The sequence below is a fragment of the Hemitrygon akajei genome, chromosome 19, assembly GCF_048418815.1.
Source record: "Hemitrygon akajei chromosome 19, sHemAka1.3, whole genome shotgun sequence".
In the NCBI taxonomy this organism is placed as follows: domain Eukaryota; kingdom Metazoa; phylum Chordata; class Chondrichthyes; order Myliobatiformes; family Dasyatidae; genus Hemitrygon; species Hemitrygon akajei.
The window spans coordinates 3,800,793-3,820,914 of record NC_133142.1 but is presented as its reverse complement, the minus strand read 5'-3'; the positions used below and the strand labels follow the sequence as shown (position 1 = coordinate 3,820,914).

At 42.4% G+C, this 20,122-nt stretch overlaps 1 protein-coding gene across 3 annotated transcripts in view; it reads left to right on the top strand.

Moving 5' to 3' along the window:
• LOC140741701 (host cell factor 1-like) overlaps positions 1–18,608 on the top strand; it is a 126,309-nt gene extending 107,701 nt beyond the window's left edge. For all 3 annotated transcript variants that reach the window (XM_073071990.1, XM_073071991.1, XM_073071989.1), the window contains 3 exons: positions 2,027–2,324; positions 11,910–11,967; positions 14,700–18,608. In XM_073071990.1, the coding sequence (XP_072928091.1) occupies positions 2,027–2,324; positions 11,910–11,967; positions 14,700–14,745 (402 nt within the window). In that variant the 3' untranslated portion in view covers positions 14,746–18,608. The remainder of the gene's footprint in view (positions 1–2,026; positions 2,325–11,909; positions 11,968–14,699) is intronic.
• The last annotated feature ends 1,514 nt before the right edge of the window (positions 18,609–20,122 follow it).

Here is a 20,122-nt window from a genome sequence, read left to right as displayed (position 1 = left end):
ATTCTCTTGGAAAGTTTTCTTGGTCTTCCAGACCTCAACTTGATCTCCACCGTTCCTGTTAACTGCCATTTCTTAATTACATTACAAACTGAGGAAACGGCTACCTGAAAACGCTTTGCTATCTTCTTATAGCCTTCTCCTGCTTTGTGGGCATCATGTATTTTAATTTTCAGAGTGCTAGGCAGCTGCTTAGAGGAGCCCATGGCTGCTGATTGTTGGGAGTCAGGGTATTTATAAAGCCTTGAAATTTGCATCACATGGCCTTTCCTAACAATGATTGTGAACAAGCCATAGCCCTAACAAGCTAATTAAGCTCTTTGCATGGTGCTCCTTTCTTTTCACTAAAATTGTACAAAACAAAAATAATACTCTAATCTTGCTTAAAATGTTGAAAAGAATGTTTCATCTTTAACTTTATGACTTTTGGAGATCAGTTCATCTTCTACTCACTTAACTATTCACTGTAACAGAAATTTTGCCAGGGTGCCCAAACTTTTGCATGCCACTATATAAGTCCGTAGGTAGCCCTCACTGTGTTCACTTCTGGTCACCTCACTACAGGAAGGATGTGGACACTACGTGAGAGTGCAGAGGAGATTTACAAGTATGTTGCCTGGATTGGTGAGTGTGCCTAATGAGAATAAATTGAGTGAACTCAGCCTTTTCTCCTTGGAGCAATGGAGGATGAGAGGTGACCTGAAAGAGTTGTGTAAGATGATGAGGGGTATTGATTGTGTGGATAGCCAGAGGCTTTTTCCCCAGGGGGGCTAAATGACTAACACTAGGGGGCATAGTTTAAGGTGCTTGGAAGTAGGATTAAGGGGGATGGCAGAGGTAAGTTTTCCACAGAGTTTGATGGGTGCATGGAATGCACTGCCAGTGACAGTGGTAGAGGCAGATACAATAGAGTCTTTATTAATAGGCTCTTAGATAGGTACATGGAGCCTAGAAAAATAAAGGGCTATGTGGTAGAGAAATTCTAGGCAGTTTCTAGAGTAGATTTCATGGTCAGCACAACATTGTGGTCCGAAGGGCCTGTAATGTGCTGTAGATTTCTGTGTTTCTTAATTAATTTAATTAAAACCATTAATTCTCTCAAAAGTTAAGATCTTGCATTTCGAGATTGACTTTCACAATTTATTTTACTAAGATCTTTGCAGTGAATTTATGAATTGCTGTTAATGGGTGATCATTGTACTATAACTAAATGCAGCTAGATACTGTAGGTGCTGCCCAGAGGGTTGACTCTCATTTTACCAGCCCTTTGAATAATGTTGTGGACATTTTTTCATCTATCTCTGTATAGAAACTCCTGGCATCATTTGCAGAGGTGTCGCAGAAGTTGTGACTCTTTATTACTTCAATCTGTGACCTTCTGCTCAAGTGCCTCAAATGAGCCATGGTTCAGTAAAAAGACTGCACAGCAGCATGGTGGTTAAGATAAACCTTTATAGCACCAGTGATTGAGCTTCCATACTTGCCACTGTCTGTAAGGAGTTTGTACGTTCTCCCTGTGAATGTGTGGGATTCCTCCTGGTACTCTGGTTCCTTCCCACAGTCCAAAGACATGACTGATAGGTTAATTGTTCACGTAGGTGTAATTAAGGTTAGTAAGTTAAGGATATGCCATCTTGGTGTTGAAAGCATGGTGACACTTGCAGACTGTATTGGTTGTTGATGCGAAATGACACATTTCACTGTATGTTTCAATGTATGTGCTACAAATAAATCGTCAATCTAATCTTTAAATAACAAGTCCCATTTGGTCAGAGCTTTGAAATGGAACACTGAGGCACCAGCATCCTGAGTGGTGACTTACCAACAAGGTATTCAGCTTCCTTATTGCAGTTTAAAGCACTGTGTTATCGTTTGCAGTGAAGAGTTGTGAGTACTGATCTGAGCTGAATGTGATCACTTGGGTTCTGAATCAGATCATATTCGAAGCTTTTAGATGTATTTGAAGGTCAAGGGAACTTCATTCACCGGATTGAATCAATATTAATTTTGGGCACATTTTATTCTGTAGGTTGCCGATGGTGCACAACTTTCCTGGGAGCCTCCTGCCGTCACCTCTGGAAGCATTATTGAATATTCTGTGTATCTAGCACTTCCAGGATCACAGGCAGCAGATCCCAAGCCTGTGGGGACTTCACATCTGCTCTTTGTCCGAGTGTACTGTGGGCCACTCCCCACTTGTCTGGTGTCTTCAGCCAACTTGGCAAATGCACACGTTGACACAACCACAAAACCTGCAATAATCTTCCGGATAGCAGCCAAGAATGAGAAGGGCTATGGACCAGCCACACAGGTCAGGTGGCTACAAGGTGAGAAACATTTTTATTTTCAGGATACCAGCATCAGTAGGAGAACCTCAAGTATTGTAGTTGACTAATTGTCATTCAGAAGTTCACAGTGAATCACACCTTGGACATTGCAGTCCCTTTGGTAAATATAATTCTACAAAGCTGTTCCAAGGTTCTATCAGCGTTGATGAAGGAACAGTGATGTGTTTCTAAGTCTGGTTAGGATGCAACTTGGCAAACCTGCAGATGGTGATGCTTCTCATAAGACCTCAGGATATATGAGCAGAATTAGGCCATATAGCCCATCAAATCTTCACCATTCCATCATAGCTAATTTATTTTCCTTCTCTCCCCATAACCTTTGGCATCCTTACTAATGAAGAATTTGTCAACCTCCACTTTAAATGTAGCCAATGACTTGCTCTCCTGTGACAATGAATTCCACAGATTCAAGGCTCTGGGGGTAAAGAAATTCTTCCTCATCTCTATTCCTTGTATTCTGAGATGTGCCTTCTAGTCCTAGACTCTCCCACTAATGGATACATCCTCTCCACGTCCACACTATAATTTTAATAATTGAAAGATTTCAACGAGATTTTCCCTCCCCCCCACATTCTTCTAAACTCCAGTGAGTGCAAACCCAGAGCTGATTAGTCATTTTTGGGGTCCAGTTGTTTGGTTCTATTGTAATCTCAGCCAGGATGACATTCACTCCCCATAAACACTGAGTGGAGTCACTTGTCACATCTATTTTGGCCAGGCCTTGCATGGACGTCTACACTTTCTGAACAATTGAAAATGGAATTAAATCTTGGGCAGTCTTTAACAAATATTCCTATTTCTGATCATCTGTTGCGAGGAAAGTTATTGATGAAGCAGTTGACCGGGGGCTAGGGTGATAGAGCTCCAACAGCCATATGCCTTTGTACAATTGGATTGTTTTCCTACAGACACCCACCTTCAACAGAGCTCATTGATGCCATTCTCAGTTTAAGGATGCTCTAATGTCACGGTGTTTTGTGTTTAGATAGATAGATAGATACTTTATTCATCCCCACGGGGAAATTCAACTTTTTTCCAATGTCCCATACACTTGTTGTAGCAAAACTAATTACATACAATACTTAACTCAGTAAAAAATATGATATGCATCTAAATCACTATCTCAAAAAGCATTAATAATAGCTTTTAAAAAGTTCTTAAGTCCTGGCGGTAGAATTGTAAAGCCTAATGGCATTGGGGAGTATTGACCTCTTCATCCTGTCTGAGGAGCATTGCATCGATAGTAACCTGTCGCTGAAACTGCTTCTCTGTCTCTGGATGGTGAATGATTGTGCTGTGGTCCTGCTGCAAAGTAAGCTAGTTAGATAGATTAGTTTTTATTTGTCACATGTACATCGAAACATTCAGTGAAATGTGCTAACACAGTCGTCCAAACTCCTTACAGACTGCAGTAGAAATTGAATTCAGTCGCTGGTATAACTCTTACTTCGGCTAGCGGCTTAATATAGGGGATGGTAGCCACCCCCACCCCACCCCGGCCTGGCCAAACTTAAGAAATCTCGCTTGAGTGGATGCTGCACTATGTGTCCCCTGTTCCCGTTACAAATCAATACTACGAAATAAGAAACAGTACACAATATGCGAGTAAACAATTGAGCTTTATAATTCTTAATTTGACTATAAGGTTAGTAAAGAAAACAAATAAAGAAAATGGGCCAATTCTTAAGAAACAGTTTAATGCGCAATGTTGGAGCTCACTGATAAGGCCAATCGTCCACCATCAACCTCCTCCGATCATCGCTGACCTTCGGACCCTCATTCCAAATCCACTCCACATGAGTTCTACCAACTGTCCCTGGCAAAAGACTGCAAATTCCCAGCTCCCAGACAGAACAACATCCCACTCATTGTCAAGCACACCCTGTTATCTCCAGTCATAACCCAAACATTGCTGCTACAGAGAAACCGTTACCTCAGCAGTGGAACATTACAGGGAAGCCATTACATTAGCAGTGAAACCTTACAGCGTATTGCACTGGCACTGTGAACTGTTACACTAACTGCTACTGTACTGTGTCAGTTGTTGGCAACTGCCATTTGGTAGGCCTTCTATCACTATTCTGATGGTAGGGAGACTGTTGAAGAGTTATCATCCAGGTTGGGCTTCTTGTGCTTTTTGTTAACGTCATAGCTGGGCAGTTCTCCACGTGACCTGACCCAGTAAATGCCAGTACTGAAACTGTATAGAAACAGCTAGTTCTGGTTCTTGCGCACAGTATAACAGCCTCAATGTTGTAGGATTTTGTAGCCTTTGCTGTATCCAACACTCTTTAGCCATTTCTGGAAACCTTGTGAAATGATCAAATTGGCTGAAGACTAGCTTCTGTGCTGCTAGGATCCAGGAGGGGCATCCATTTGGCACCTCTAGCTGGCTGTAATGGATATGCAAAAGCCTATGCTATAAGCATTATAGGTCCTGCCATCTTTGAGGATAGAGGCAGCCTTAAAGCCAGAACACCTAGTAAGTCAGGCAGCATCTGTGGAAAGAGCAACAGGTGTAAGAGCATTAGTAACATTTAAGCTTATTAAGAGTTAATGATGAGAGGCATTGATAGTGTGGATAGCCAGAGTCTTTCTCCGAGGGTGGAAATGGCTAATCCGAGAGGGCATATTTTTATTGAATGAAAGTATAAGGGGGTTGTCAGAGGTATGATTTTACACAGAGTGTTGGGTGCATGAAACACACTGCCGGGGGTTGTGGTAGAGGCAGATACATTAGGGAAATTTAAGAAACTCTTAGATAGGTACATGGATAATAGAAAAATGGGGGGGGGCTATGTTGGATGGAAGGGTTAGATTAATCCTGGAGTAGACTAAAAGATCGGCACAACATTGTGAGTCAAAGGATCTGTGCTGTGCTGTATGTTCTAATGTGATTTTCACATTCTTGAAGCTACTTGCTCCAGTTTGCTGCTTTAGTTGTCCACTGATTAATTGGCAAGACTAGGGTCAACTAGATTGTGTGTTTTTTCTTCTCACTACCTGATCCAGTTGGTGGCTTCACAGAACCACCACTGACTGAGCTGGCTATGGCCACATTGGGTTTGTGTCAGTCCGTGAGGGATCTCAATCCCATCAATATGCTGTATACACTAGGGGGAGTGGTACACCGGGGTGACCACATTGCAATCCCCGTGGAAACAAAAGTTCTGTCTTCATACTGGTGATGACCTTCTTCCTGTTCTGTACCATGCTCAAATCCCCCAGCCACACTGCATACAAGCATCAAGATAGAGAAGCACTGCCTTATCAGGCAGGGAGGGTGGAAGGTGGTTTCTGAGTCTCTATCTGACCTGATACTCAGTGCGGTCTAGTGCCTATACTATAAACTCCCAGACTTCCCTCCTACCTGTACACCATTTCACTCCCACCTTCAGTGGTTCCGAACCCTCAGTGAAGCAAGGTGGACCTGGGATTGTGAGGGAGTTCCTCACACGTCTTGTTATACTGATAAGGGAGAATCACTGGGGAAGTAAAAGTATTACTGGCAACATCTTTTAATTTCATACCTACTTTAGGGTAATCAAATGCCCCAAGACACTTCACAGACATTATCAAATAAAATTTAGAGCCCTCAAAGGCAATTAAAATGGAGAATGAAAGAGCTTGATAAAAAGAAGTTTGTTGAAAATTGAAGCTGAAAAGAGTGCAGAGGAGATTTATGAGGATGTTGCCAGGACTCAAGGGACTGAGTTATGGCGAGAGGTTGGGACTTTTTTCACTGGAGCACAGGAAAATGAGGGGTGTTGTTACAGAGATACATAATAGATAAATGCAGTCTTTTTACCCCAAATTTTGGGGATTGGGAACTGGAGGGTACAGGTTTAAGGTGAGGGGGCAGAGATTTAATAGGGACCCGAGGGGCAACTTTTTCACCCAAAAGGTGGTCAGTATGTGGAGTGAGCTGCCAGCAGAAGTGGTCGAAGCAGGTACATTAACAACACCGGGTACAGTGTTCAGAGAGAAATGGGCTGAGCACAGGCAATTGGAACTGGGTTGGAAGGGAATCTTGATTGTCATGGGACAGTTGGGCCAAAGGGCCTGGTTCCATTCTATATGACTCTAACTGAGAATGACGCATGAGCTATGGAGTGATGATATAATGAAAATGGTGGAACAGGCTACAAAGTGCCCACTGCTTTCTCTCACCAGGGTCCATTGTGGCCATCCCTCTGCCTTCATAACCGCTGGCACATTGTGATCCAGTCCAATGGACAGATAACACCTATAACCATTCAGTCGCATGTACTCCGTCTATTTAGCCTGGCAGCTGTCAGACCTTTGGGAAATATTCTGGTGGTCTTTCCTGTCTGATTGGGTGGGAAAGGGGTTTGTTTTGTTGTTGTTGCTCCTGTTCTGTTGAACACTGTGGACATGCCATGTTGGCACCAGAATGTGTGGCAATGCTTGCGGGCTGTCCCCAGTACATCCCTAGGTTGTTGATGCAAACGACACATTTCATTGTATGTTTCGATGTATATGTGATAAATAGATCTAAATGCTGGAGTCACACAACAGGCCAGAATACTGCTACAATTAATTGAAATATATCATTCTGATGTTGACCCAAAATGTGAAAATTGACCTCCTCCTATGTTCATCGGTGTTTTGCCCTGCATCCATATTTCAGAAGACCTCCTGTGAATGAGGTGGCTTTGTGAGTTGTTTTTAATAACTGGGTCTGATCTGCTGAGCACAGGAGTTCCCAACCTGGGGTCCACAGACCCCCTCAGATAATGGTATGGTTCCATGACATAAAAACAGTTAGGAATCCCTGGGCTGCTGCATGCATTTTTACAAATACTGTGTCTCCTTAAACCATTTGTCAGCTAGGGATGCTCAGATTTTCATCTGAGCTTTTAAAGCAGTGTGGTCACAGGGAGAACATACAAACTCCTCACAACCAGTGTGGGAAATTGAATCCAGGTTGCTGGTACTGTAAAGCATTGCGCTAACCACTACACTAGCGTGATAAAGACCACTTGTTGCTCAGTCGATAAGTCGAATCCGACTCTTCATGACCTCTTAGACTATAGGGTCCATGGGGTTTTCATGGCAATATACAGAAGTAGATTGCCAGGCCTTTCTTCCACGCAGATACTGCTGCTGCCCAGGTTGGGACCCGGCCGTTTTCGAACTCAGGACCATCTGCCTTGAAGTCCAGTGCTGATGCCACTACAGCACAAGTCAGCTCCGATAAGGAACATAATTTTTTTTTAAACACAGTAAATATAAATATATAAGGTAGCTTAGATAAGACTGTAAGACATAGGAGCAGAGTTAGGCCATTCGACGTATCTGGTCTGCACTGCTATTTCATCATGGCTGATTTATTACCCCTTCTCAACCCCATTCTGCTACCTTCTCCCTGTAACTTTGATGGCCTAGAATGAATCTATCAATCTCTGCTTTAAGTATACTCAATGACTTGGCCTCCGTAGCCATCCATGGCAGTGAATTCCACAGAATCACCACCCTGTGGCTAAAGAAATTCCTCCTCATCTCTGTTCTAAATGGTCCCTTTATTGTGAGCTATCTTAACACTTCTCATATGTTAAACCTTTCATTTTGGAATCATTCTTGTGAGCCTCCTCTGGACCCTCTCCAATGCCAGCAAGTCTTTCCTTAGATACGGGTGCCACAGTACCTTGGCAGTTGCCATAACACTATTATAGCTCAGAGAATTTTGGAATTCAGTTATAGTGTCTTTCTATAAGAAATCTTTGTACATCCTTCCTGCAGAATGTGTGGATTTTCCCAGAATGCTCTGATTTCCTCCCACAATCCCAGAGCGTTTGATGGCTTTGGTCCTGTATTCACTGGAATTCAGAAGAATGAGGGGTGACCTAATTGAAGCTTATCAATTGTTGAAAAGCCTCAATATAGTGGGTGTGGAGAGGATGTTTCCTCTGTTGGGAGAGTCTAGGACACAGCGTCCTTTTAAACAGAGATAAGGAGGAATTTCTTTAGCCAGAGAGTGATGAATCTGTGGAATTCATTGCCACAGACTGCTGTGGAGGATAAGTCTTTATGCATATTTAAGGCAGAGTTTGATAGATTTTTGATTGGTCATGGATACGGGGAGAAGGCAGGAGGTTGGGACTGAGAGGGAAAATGGATCAGCCATGGTGAAGCAGACTTGATGGGCCAAATGGCCTAATACTGCTTGTATATTTTATGGTTTTTATTATGGTCAGTCCAAGGATGCACCAGTTAGGTTTATTGGTCATTGTAAATTGTTCCTGTGATTAGGTTGTTAATCAGGATTGTGGGGTTGCTGGGGCAGCGTGGGTCGGAAGGGCGGACTCCGCACTTTATCACTAAATAAATAAGTAGCTGGGCAGGTAGAAATTGCTCACAGTACTCCAAGTGCAGTCTGACCAATGTCTTATATTCTTGCTCTTATATTCTAGTCCTCTCAAAATGAATGCTAATATTGCATTTGGCTTCCTCACCACAGACTCAACTTGCTATTTAACCTTTAGGGAATCCTGCACAAGAACTCCCAAGTCCCTTTGCACCTCTGATTTTTTAATTTTCTCCCCATTTAGAAAATAGGCTACACCTTAATTCCCTCTAACAAAGTGCATGACCATACACTTCCCTACACTACATTCCATCTGCCACTTTGACCATTCTCCTAATCTTTCTTCCTTTGTCTATCCTGCCTAGTATTTCCCAAAGAATTCCAAGAGACTTGTCAGGCAAGATCTCCACTTCAGGAAACTATCCTGACCTTGGCCTATTTTATTATGTGCCTGCAAGTATCCTGAATAATAGACTCCAACATCTTACCAATCACTGAGCCTATAATTTCTTATCTTCTGCCTCCCTTCTTGTTAAAGAGTGGAATGACATTAGCAATTTTCTAGTCCTCGGAACCATTTCAGAATCAAGTGATTCTTAAAAGATTACTACTTAATGCTTCCGCAATCTCTTCAGCCTCCTCTTTCAGAACACTGGGGTGTAGTCCGTTTGGTCCAGATGACCTATCTACTTCCAGACCTTTCAGCTTCCCAAGTACCTTCTCCCCAGTAATATAAACTTCACTTACTTCTGCCCCTGATACTCTTGAATTTCTGACACATGCTAAGTGAAGAGTGATGGAAACTACATATTAAGTTCATCCATTATTTCTTTGTCCCACATTACTACCACTCCAGTGACATTTTCAAGTGGTCCACCCTTGCCTCTCTTCTACTCTTTATATAACTGGAAAAAACTTCTGGTATAATCTTTTATATTATTGGCTAGATTACCGTCATATTTCATCTTCTCTCATTATAGCTTTCTTTAGTTGCTTTCTGTTGGTTTTTAAAAACTTCTAAATCCTCTAACTTCCTACTAATTTCACTATATTCTGTGCCCTCTCTTTTGCTTTTATGCTGTCTTTGACTTCCCTTGTTGACTATGGTTGCTTCATGCTCCCTTTAGAACACTACTTCTTTGGGATGTATTTATCCTGCTTCTTCCGAATAGCTGTCAGAAACTCCAGCCATTGCTGCTCTGCCGTTATCCCTGCTAGTGTCCCCTTCTAATCAACTTTGGCTGGATCCTGCCTCATGTCATGTCATGACGCAGACTGGGAGACCGTTTCGCGGAACACCTACGCTCGGTCCACCAGAAAAAGCAGGATCTCCCAGTGGCCACACATTTTAATTCCACATCCCATTCCCATTCTGATATGTCTATCCATGGCCTCCTCTATTGTCAAAATGAATCCAAACTCAGGTTGGAGGAACAACACCTTATATACCGGCTGGGTAGCCTCCAACCTGATGGCATGAACATTGACTTCTCTAACTTCCGTTAATGCCCCTCCTCCCCTTCTTACCCCATCCCTGACATATTTAGTTGTTTGCCTGTTCTCCATCTCCCTCTGGTGCTTCTCCCCCCCCCCCCCCCGCCCCTTTCTTTCTCCCTAGGCCTCCCGTCCCATGATCCTTTCCCTTCTCCAGCTCTATATCACTTTCGCCAATCACCTTTCCAGCTCTTAGCTTCATCCCACCCCCTCCAGTCTTCTCCTATCATTTCGCATTTTCCCCTCCCCCCACTACTTTCAAATCTCTTACTATCTTTCCTTTCGGTTAGTCCTGACGAAGGGTCTCGGCCCGAAACGTCGACAGCGCTTCTCCCTATAGATGCTGCCTAGCCTGCTGTGTTCCACCAGCATTTTGTGTGTGTTCATGTCTTTGTAATTCCCTTTATTACATCTGACTTTATCTTCTCCCTCTCAAAGCGTAGGGTGACTTCTTACATATTATGATCACTAAGGCTTCCTTTACCTTAAGCTCACTAATCAAATGTGGTTCATTACACAACATCAAATCCAGAATTGCTGTTCCCCTATGGGCCAAACCACAAGCTGTTCTAAAAAGCCATCTCATAGGCATTCTACAAAATCTCTCCTTTAGAATCCAACACCAACCTGATTTTCCCATTATACCTGCAATTGAAATCCCCATGACTATCGTAAATAACCCTTATTACATGCCGATTACATACCTTTTCTATCTCCTGGTGTGATTTGTATCCCACATCCTGGGTCCTATTCTGTACAAAACTCCCATCAGGGTCTTCTTACCCTTGCAATTCCTTAACTTCACCCAAAAGGATTCTACATCTTTCAGTCTGATGTCACCTGTTATTAAAGGTTTGATTTCATTTTTTACCAACAGATCTACCTCTCCCCTCCGCCCACCTACATCATCCTTTCAACACAATATGTATTCTTGGACATTAAGCTCACAACTATAAGACTGTAAGGTACAGGAGCAGAATGAGGCCATTTGGCCCATTGAGTCTGCTCTGCCATTCATCATGACTGTTACATTTTTCCTCTCGGCCCCAATCTCCTGTCAAGGCCTTTCACCATTCAGTAGGCCTCAATGAGATTACTCCACATTCTCTGAATTCCAGTGAATACAGGCCCAGAGCCAGAGAATGCTCTTCATATGACAAGCTGTTTAATCCTGGAATCATTTTCATGAACCTCCTTTGAACCCTCCAATTTCAGCATATCCTTTCTAAAACCAGGGGCCCATACCTGCTCACAATTCTCCAAGTGAGGCCGCACCAAGTGCTTCATAAAGTATCAGAATTACATCCTTGTTTTTATATTCTAGTCCTTTTGAAATGAATGCCAACATTGTTAATCGTCTTCCTCACCACAGACCTAATCTCCAAATTAAACTTTAGGGAATCCTGCACAAGGACTTCCAAAGTTCTTCAAGCCTGACCTTCCTCACAGCGTCACTACACATTAAATCTACTTGTATGCCAAGAACCCCATCCTCAGCCCTATCAATCCGGTTCCCATCCTTTTGCCTAATCTCTCCACAGCAGCTCTAGTAAACCTGCCCACAGGATATTGGTTTCCGCATGGGTTCAGTCCTATAGGTACATAGATTGATTGTATATCCTTAAAGTGACACTAGGCACAGGAGTGTCTCCTTCCTCTTTATCAATGCCTGACATAATATTAAGTGTTTCTATAAGGTATCCCTCGTACTCCTATTCTAACGAGTTTCTATCTTTTTCTAGATGCCAGTAAAGATGGGGCAAGGCCTGCAGTCAAGCGTTCTGTCACATCCCCTGATAAGTAAGTACTCCGTGTTGCAGGGAGTTGCTGATGGTCAGTATTTAATTAAGGCCGCTCAAAGCAGTGAGGTGACAAGACCTTAGGGTCATTGTGTTGCTGGTGCACAAATGTTGTAAGATTTAATAAGAATACTATTCTGAGAACAGATATGATTCAAAGTCATGAGACAGGGAGAGAAATTTACCCACTTCAAACCCATGATGTGCTTCCTTGAAATATTAACACCGTAAGATAGGAAAATTGGGCCTTTCACCCCATCAAGACTACTTCATCATTTCATTATGGCTGGTTTATTTTTCCTCTCGATCCCATTTTCCCCATATCCTTTGATATTACGGTGAGCTAATCATGAACCTATCAACCTCAGCTTTAAACATACCTTATGACATGGCCACCACAGCTCTCCATGGCAATGAGTTCCATAGATTCACCACCCTCTGGCCAAAGAAATTCCTCCTCATCTCTGTTCTGAAGGTATGCCTTTCTAGTCTAAAGCTGTGTCCTCTGGTCTTAGACTCCCCCACTATAGAAAACATCCTCTGAACATCCACTCTGTCTAGGCTTTTCAATATCCAATAGGTTTCAATGAGATCCACCTCCTCCCCACCTTTCTTCTAAACTCCAGTGAGTACAGGCCCAGAGCCATTAAACGCTCCTCATACCCTTTCACATTCCTGGAATCATTCTCGTGAACCTCCTCTGAACTCTCTCCAATGCCATCACATCCTTTTTTAGATAGGGGGCCCAAACTTCTCACCATACTCCACACGTGCCTGACCAATGCCTTTAAAAGCCTCAGCATTACATTCTTGCTTTTGTATGTACTTGACAGCACAGTGCAGAGAAATTCTGCTCGATTAGCCCTGGGATGTTTGATGGGCTCCGAGATTAGAGTAGCCTTGAAAACTAAATAGTAACCAAGTCGATGGTGCAGAACGCAAATGCAATGTTGGCATTCATTTCTAGAGGTATAGTATATAAGAGCAGGGATGTGATGTTGAGGCTCTATAAGGCACTCGTGAGACCACACTTCGAGTATTGTGTGCAGTTTTGAGATCCTTATTTTAGAAAGGATATACTGATGTTGGGGAGGGTTCAGAGAAGATTCACAAGAATGATTCCAGGAATGAAAGGGTTACCGTATGAGGAACATTGGCAGCTCTTGGGCTGTATTCCCTGGAGTTCAGGAGAATAAGGAGGGTTCTCATAGAAACATTCCAAATGTTAAAAAGCCTGAACAGAGTAGATATAGCAAAGTTATTTCCCATGGTAGGGGATTCTAGGACAAGAGGGCACAACTTCAGGGTTGAAGGACATCCTTTTACAACTGAGATGCAGAGAAATTACTTTAGTCAGAGGGTGGTAAATCTGTGGAATTTGTTGCCACGAGCGGCTGTGGAGGCCAAGTCATTGGGTGTATTTAAGGCAGAGATAGATAGGTTCTTGATTAGCCAGCACATCAAAGGGTATGGGGTGAAGGCAGAGGAGTAGGGATGACTGGAAGAATTAGATCAGCCATGACTGAATGGGGGAGCAAACTCGATGGGCCGAATGTCCTACTTCTGCTCCTATATTTTATGGTCTAAATACTGTAATGTATACAACATGTTTGCTTCTCTTTCGTGGTTAAAGTCAGTGTCACACAGAGCTAAACTTATACATATTCCCCATTTGTGTCTCATCCCAATTGGCACCCATGCCTGGTTCCCGACAGTGGGCATAGACTGAACCATGGCCAACCCTGGAGAGAGATCCCTGACTAGCTGATAGGGACAGGAAGCAAGAGGTGAATTTGTTATGTTATCATCTCAGTTCTGAGGTGCATTGTAATTGTCCATCTTTCCCAGTGCCTTGCATCAGCTCAGGAAAAGCAGAAGATAAAACACTGCACTGCAAACCATTTAGAATTGATTTTTTAGGCACATTACCAGTAATGACCTGCATTTCTGTGTCACCTGTAACATGACATGATTGGCCATGGCTTAAAAATAAAAGGCATCATTTGAAAACAATGAGAATTTTGGAAATCCAGAGAGCAACATACAAAAAATATTGGAGGAACTCAGCAGGTCATGCATCATCTGTGGAAGTGAATAAATAGTCAAGTGATGGTGAAGGGTCTCAGCCCAAAATACTGACTGTTTACTTCCCTTCATAGATGCTGCTTGACCTGCTGAGTTCCTCCAGAATATTTTGAATTTTTTAAAATGCATTTTTTTTAAACCATAGTCCAACATAGGTCAGTGAACAGGATGTATTGTGAGTTAAGAACAGAATATGTATTCTTACTTATTTAGATACAGCACGGAAACAAGCCTTTCTGGCCTAACGAGCCCGCACCACTCAATTAAACCCATGTGACCCAATACCCTGCTAATCCGTATGTCTTTAGAATATGGGAGGAGGCCGGATCATCCAGAGGAAATGCACACCGTCACAAGGAGAACATACAAACTCCTTAAGGACCATGGCGGAATTCAACCAGGGTCACTGGCACTGTAATAGCATTGTGGTACCCATGTTAGTTCAAAATTTGCAGTAATCTTTATTATTGTTACTGATTTGGATATAAAATCAAAGTATTTTCATCCCAACCCACTGGACGAGGATCTAACCTTAAACTGTGACCCATAGCTAGCTTCCATGCTATTTATAAAGGGTTGTGGGAGATGTCAGTGTTCCTTCGGAAGACTAACACCTTTTTTTTCCCCCTTCTCTCCAACTGTAAACAGCAAGCTATTAAACGTGAACAAGAAGGCCAAACCAGATGGGTCCTAACTCTCTTGTGCATAGTGAACTGTCGCCTTTTTATTTCATACACCTAAGAACATGCTTGGCTTAGAATCCACCTTGGTATGCCGGCGCACATTCTGTTTGGAGGGTTTCGTTTCAGTAGAGAACAGTCTTCGCTTTTGTTACTGTTCATTTAAAATGAGGACTGCATCTCAGCGGAAACCTGCAGTGAACTGACGGTGTTACTTGAAGCAAAGGCGCCCTGTTGCGTGGAATTTCATTCATTTGCCAAATTATCTATTGTCGATTTATACAGACTTTCTCATCAGAGTAAACCACCTTGATTTTGTTTTTCTAGTTCCTTCTCTTTCCTGACCTTGTGATTCTTACTCATTTTATTTTGACAAAATGCACATCAGGGCCAGAATACTCACCCAGTCAGACGTTCTGTAAAAGGGAAGTGACACTTGGGATTCCAGGTGTCCTCCGCTCTTTGCCTGCTTCTGCCCTTCTCAGAGTAACTGGGAATCACTCATTTTTACACCCTGCTGTTTGGGGGAATTTTGTAGTGAAAACCACTAATTCCACTCCACCCTGTCTCCAGTCTGTTCTGTTTGACAACTGAAGCAACTCCTGGAGCCCTGGTAAATGCATGTGTACTCATATCCTGTATCTTCTCAGAGGGAATTTGGAATATAGTTTGTTTTCATGCCCTCTTACAACACCTTCTATTATAGGCCAGGAAAAACCTCTGTGCAACTGGTTTATTAAGTTATGAGGTTTTGTATTAGATGGCTGCAGGGAGAGGAGGAGTAGAAATTAATTCCATCACTAGAGTTATGGGAACTTGACTGCAGAAAGTGAATGTAGAGGAGGAAGGCAAGATTTTATTTTTTGTTTTGATTATAATCTGTATAGTTTTGCCTGAGGCAGCTCTATTTTTATCCAGTCGCAGGTTGGGGACATCATTGTTGCCCTTCCTTAGTTGCTCTTGGTGAGCTGCTGCCTTCAGCCTTCCCATGTGAAGCTGCTCACACTACCCAGGTGGGTTGCGATTAGCAAGATAGTTCCAAGAGAGGAATGGTGTGTGACTTTTCCTTGTGCCTGTGGTCCCATGGAGTGGATGAAAGGATGTGGTGAGAAGTATATAGTTACTCTGGATGGCAATATTCTTAATAAAGTGTTGTGTGGACTTGCTGCTTAAACAAGAGATGGTTATGTATCTCAGACTTTCCCCAAATTTGGAAGTGAGCAGGTGGTAGGAGGGAGACTGTCTGAGAATAAAATGCTTCTGCTTTAGTGCCTGACAGTCGATAACAGCAGGAGATGTAAGTGTGAAAATATTTTCACCATCTTTGTGTTGAAAAATGCATGATTGTATGCACTCTGCACACAATCCCTCAAGTTCAGTGTACATGTTGTTACTGAACACTGCCTCCGAGCCCGGTTGTCACTGAATAATAATGGGAAAGGTGGAGTGTGGAATGGGAGGATTCTGCAGGAATCTGCATCTGCATGTGTGGCATCTGCAGGAAAGAAATATCCCCAAAGCAAGGCAGTTGCCAAATAAACACAACGTCGGAGTGTGAGCTATTGAAACGTCGTAGGGCTGAGTCATTTTAGCCTGCCTTCAGCATTGTATTTAGCATGTCATGGTGTGTTTCTGAACACAAGAGCCCTGTTTTGGAAACAGCTCAGGTCAGTATGAGTTACACTCACAAGGTCAAGTGGAAACATCCCCAAGCGGTTAAGTAATCACATGGGCTATAAGTTCTGAGTTTAAGCAAGTGTGCCATTCTACTTGCTTATGGGTACCAACCATTGCATGGAAACGATGAGGACAGAATATCCTCTCTGAAGTGTTGTGTGGAAAATTTAGATTCTTCCTAGTTTAATGGACAGAGGTTTTCAGAAACTCCTTAAATCTTTATTGTCAGAAGGGGAGCCTCATCTGGTCCTTCTCATAACAGGTGTAGTGGGAGGACAATCCTGTTTGGTTCCTTTATACTTGTGCCTCTGAAGGGGAACTGACTAGTAGATATCTTGAGCCCAATCTAAGAATGGCTGAGGGAACTGAAACCAGATTGGAAGACTCAGTAGAAAAACTACCTGGGCAATAGATTCTTCTTTTTAAACTAGTTCTGTGCCAAGTGTTCTAAACATTGTATATTTTATCCTCTGCAGTGCTTGCCAGGGACACACCAATTAATTCATTTGTGTTCCTTTTCCTCAAAGATGACACTTAAGCATTAGAATCTGCAGCCTTCTGATCGATGCCTCGCATTGTTCTCCAAGGATTTCTTTGGCATGCCAATGTAATTCTTTCCCCCTCTGCCACTGATGGTCCTGTGTAACCCATTATTCCTTTCAGTTTAATGGCTAGACTCCAAATAGACTAGAACCCAAATGTACCAATACTTTAGCCAGTGCTGCATTGATAGACCAGTATTAACCAGTATGGTATCCCAGTGATAAACAGTTTACCAGTGTTATACTATGAAAACAAGACAACATTTTTGTAAGCTCTGTGGTGAAAGAAAATATTCATCGTACAAAGTCCAGGGAAGTAATGTTACCCTTCTGTCAAATTAAACTTGCACACCTTGAAACCATGATAGGTATACTCTGCAGTTTTGCAAGAACAATAATAATAATAATTAAACCAGCTAATGTTGAGATTGTGGTGATTCAAAACAAGAACCTGGAGTAAGATCTTTGCCACAGGTAGTTGAGAATTTCCTTTGACAAATATTTCAATCTATCCATAAGTTATGTTTGACACCTGTATGTTCCATATGGAAAAAGAAACGGCCTTTTTTAAATCTCTTGTGAAAGAAAATGCTCATTAGACAATACCCTGGGAAATAATGTTACCCTTCTGACAAATTAAACTTGCACAGCTCAGAACTGGTACTGACTGAAGGGTCAAAGCCAGACATTTGAGTCTGGGTGGGAGCACTGATGTCGGTGATCATGAATTCCGTTCAGCAGTTGGGTTGTCACACCAAATCACTGTCCAAAGAGATCAAACAGCACTTCCAATGGAGACAGTATTAAAATCATCCCGGTTTTATGTGCCAGGTTGTGGCAAAACTACAATTATATTTTAAAATATAATAACTGAGCCTGCATTTTTAAAATGACATAGCTTTCCAGAAAGATCTGAGAGGAGCCAGCAAATGTTCCCTCCCCTTCCCCATATTTTGAACCATTTTGCAAAGATTATGGAATTTGTCTATCTGGATTTCATAACTTTAGAATCTGTACATATGATTATAAGCTTTTTTTCCCTTCCCCTTTTCCCGGATCAATCCTGTCAGTCAGAGATTGAAAGAGCACCTGGCTGACAAACCAGAAGGCATTTTCTTTAAGCTTGTGGATCAGAGCACACAGTTTGTTTGCTTCAGTGGAAGGGTCAGTGGCGAAGTTGGAAGGTTTTTGTTCATGGGCGAAGAGCTGTTGTCTCTGTACAGGGTATGTGCTTAAATGATGGAAAACAAGAAAAGGCCAGAATTTGGCTGCAATGGTTTTGTAATATTATGTACAGCTTAGATAGGAAGTGTGCTAATGTGTTATTTTTTATTTTTTAAAGAAAGGTTTTGTATAGTTTATACATGTTTAAAATGAGCAGAATGGGTGGGGGGTGGTGTTGGGAAAACACGGGTAGTTTAGAATTTACTCTCCATCTATTCCTTAGCCCCAAATGCTGTATGTAACTATGTTTCCCTCACGCTGTGAAGTTGGTACCATTTCTCTGTACATCTCTGCTGCTTGTATCAGTTGTAATGAATTTATATTTTTTTGGATTAAAGGAAAAACACAAAAAAATTGTCCATTGTAGAAAAGTCAAATTATAAATCATTTTGCTATCTTTTGTGCTTTTTTTGAATAAAATCTGTTTTTGAATACATGGTTTGGTTCTGCTTGTTAACATTACAATCTAAAGATAAGCTTTATTGACACATGTACATCGAAACACGGAAACAAACAGTGAAATGTGTCATTTGTATTAAAGACCAACACAGTCTGAAGATGTGATGGGGGAACCCCGCAAGTGTCACCATACTTCCAGTGCCAACCTACCACATCTACAACTTACTAACCTTAACCCGTACATCTTTGAAATGTGGAAGGAAACCAGGGCACCCAGTGGGTGCACACACTGTCACAAGGAGAACATACGCACTCCTTACAGACAGTAGCGGGATTCGAACCCTGTTCTTACAGCTGGCATGCTGTAAAGTATTGCTCTAAGCATTATATTACCATGCTGCATGAAATGTAAACTTAACCTCTTTCTTGTGCATTTGTGTTTTAATGCTCACTTAAATTCCCCCTTTCTCCAAGATCTCTTAAATGAACTGTGGTTCAAAATGCAGCCAGGTGGTTTGGTCATTAGGTCTCAATTATTACAATCACTTTTTATTTCTTTTTTGGGGGGGATTCATTTTACCAACACCAGAATTTCAATGGTTCAAGTTAATATCAGAGAATATATCCAGGATACAACCTGAAATCCTTTCTCTTCACAAACCTCCACAAAACAGAGGGAAAAAATCCATAAGAATGAATGACAGAAAACAAAGCCCCCCCCCCCCCCACCCAACGTCCAAGCAATAGCAGAGACCATGATCTAGAGTCCATCGACATTGAACAAAGTGGCTTGCTGAAAAAGAGACCATACCAGTAGATCTGGAGTCACATAGAGGCCAGTGTAGTAAGGAGTGCAAATCTCTTAGGCTGGGGGTGGGGGCATCAAAGAAACACACTGTTTTCCTTTGCATGTCTATGGAATTTAAGTTTTACACTTGTCTAGATCTCTGCAGTTCCAGTCCAATTACAACCACAGCATCACCTCTAATACAACATGAAGGTAAAATATGATAGTGCTATGTGTTGGCTATCTGTTGTATCTAACGATAACAGGAAACCTGTGCGTGAGATTTTAAAAGTGGAAAAGCTGTTGACTGGAACACTTACACTCTCTCAACCTCAGAAGTCTGCGTCTAGTGGTACAAATAGTCATCACACCGACGGTCCATTACTACTTCTGTGCTTGTCATTCACGGAATGTTGCAGTACCACTTTCCTGGCCATTGAATCTCACTGTAACTCTCATCTGCCCAGTCTGCCTGGAGTTGCCTTCACATGCTGGGACAGTCATATCTCTATCTCACCAGGACATGAGGATGCCAGCTACCCTCACCTGGTCTAGCCTGTCAAAGCGGTGTACTGGGGTGTGTCCGCTGTCAAATGCACACAGATACTTGGAGCCACAAATGAGAGCTGAGTGTCCGGTGGGGAATAAAAGTGAGAGAGCTGCCTCAGAATGAACAGGGCAAGCCCCTTCACCAGATGTGCTACCCCTCACTGGACACCCCGGTGCCACATAGAGATATGGCAGGTAACACACAAAATGCTA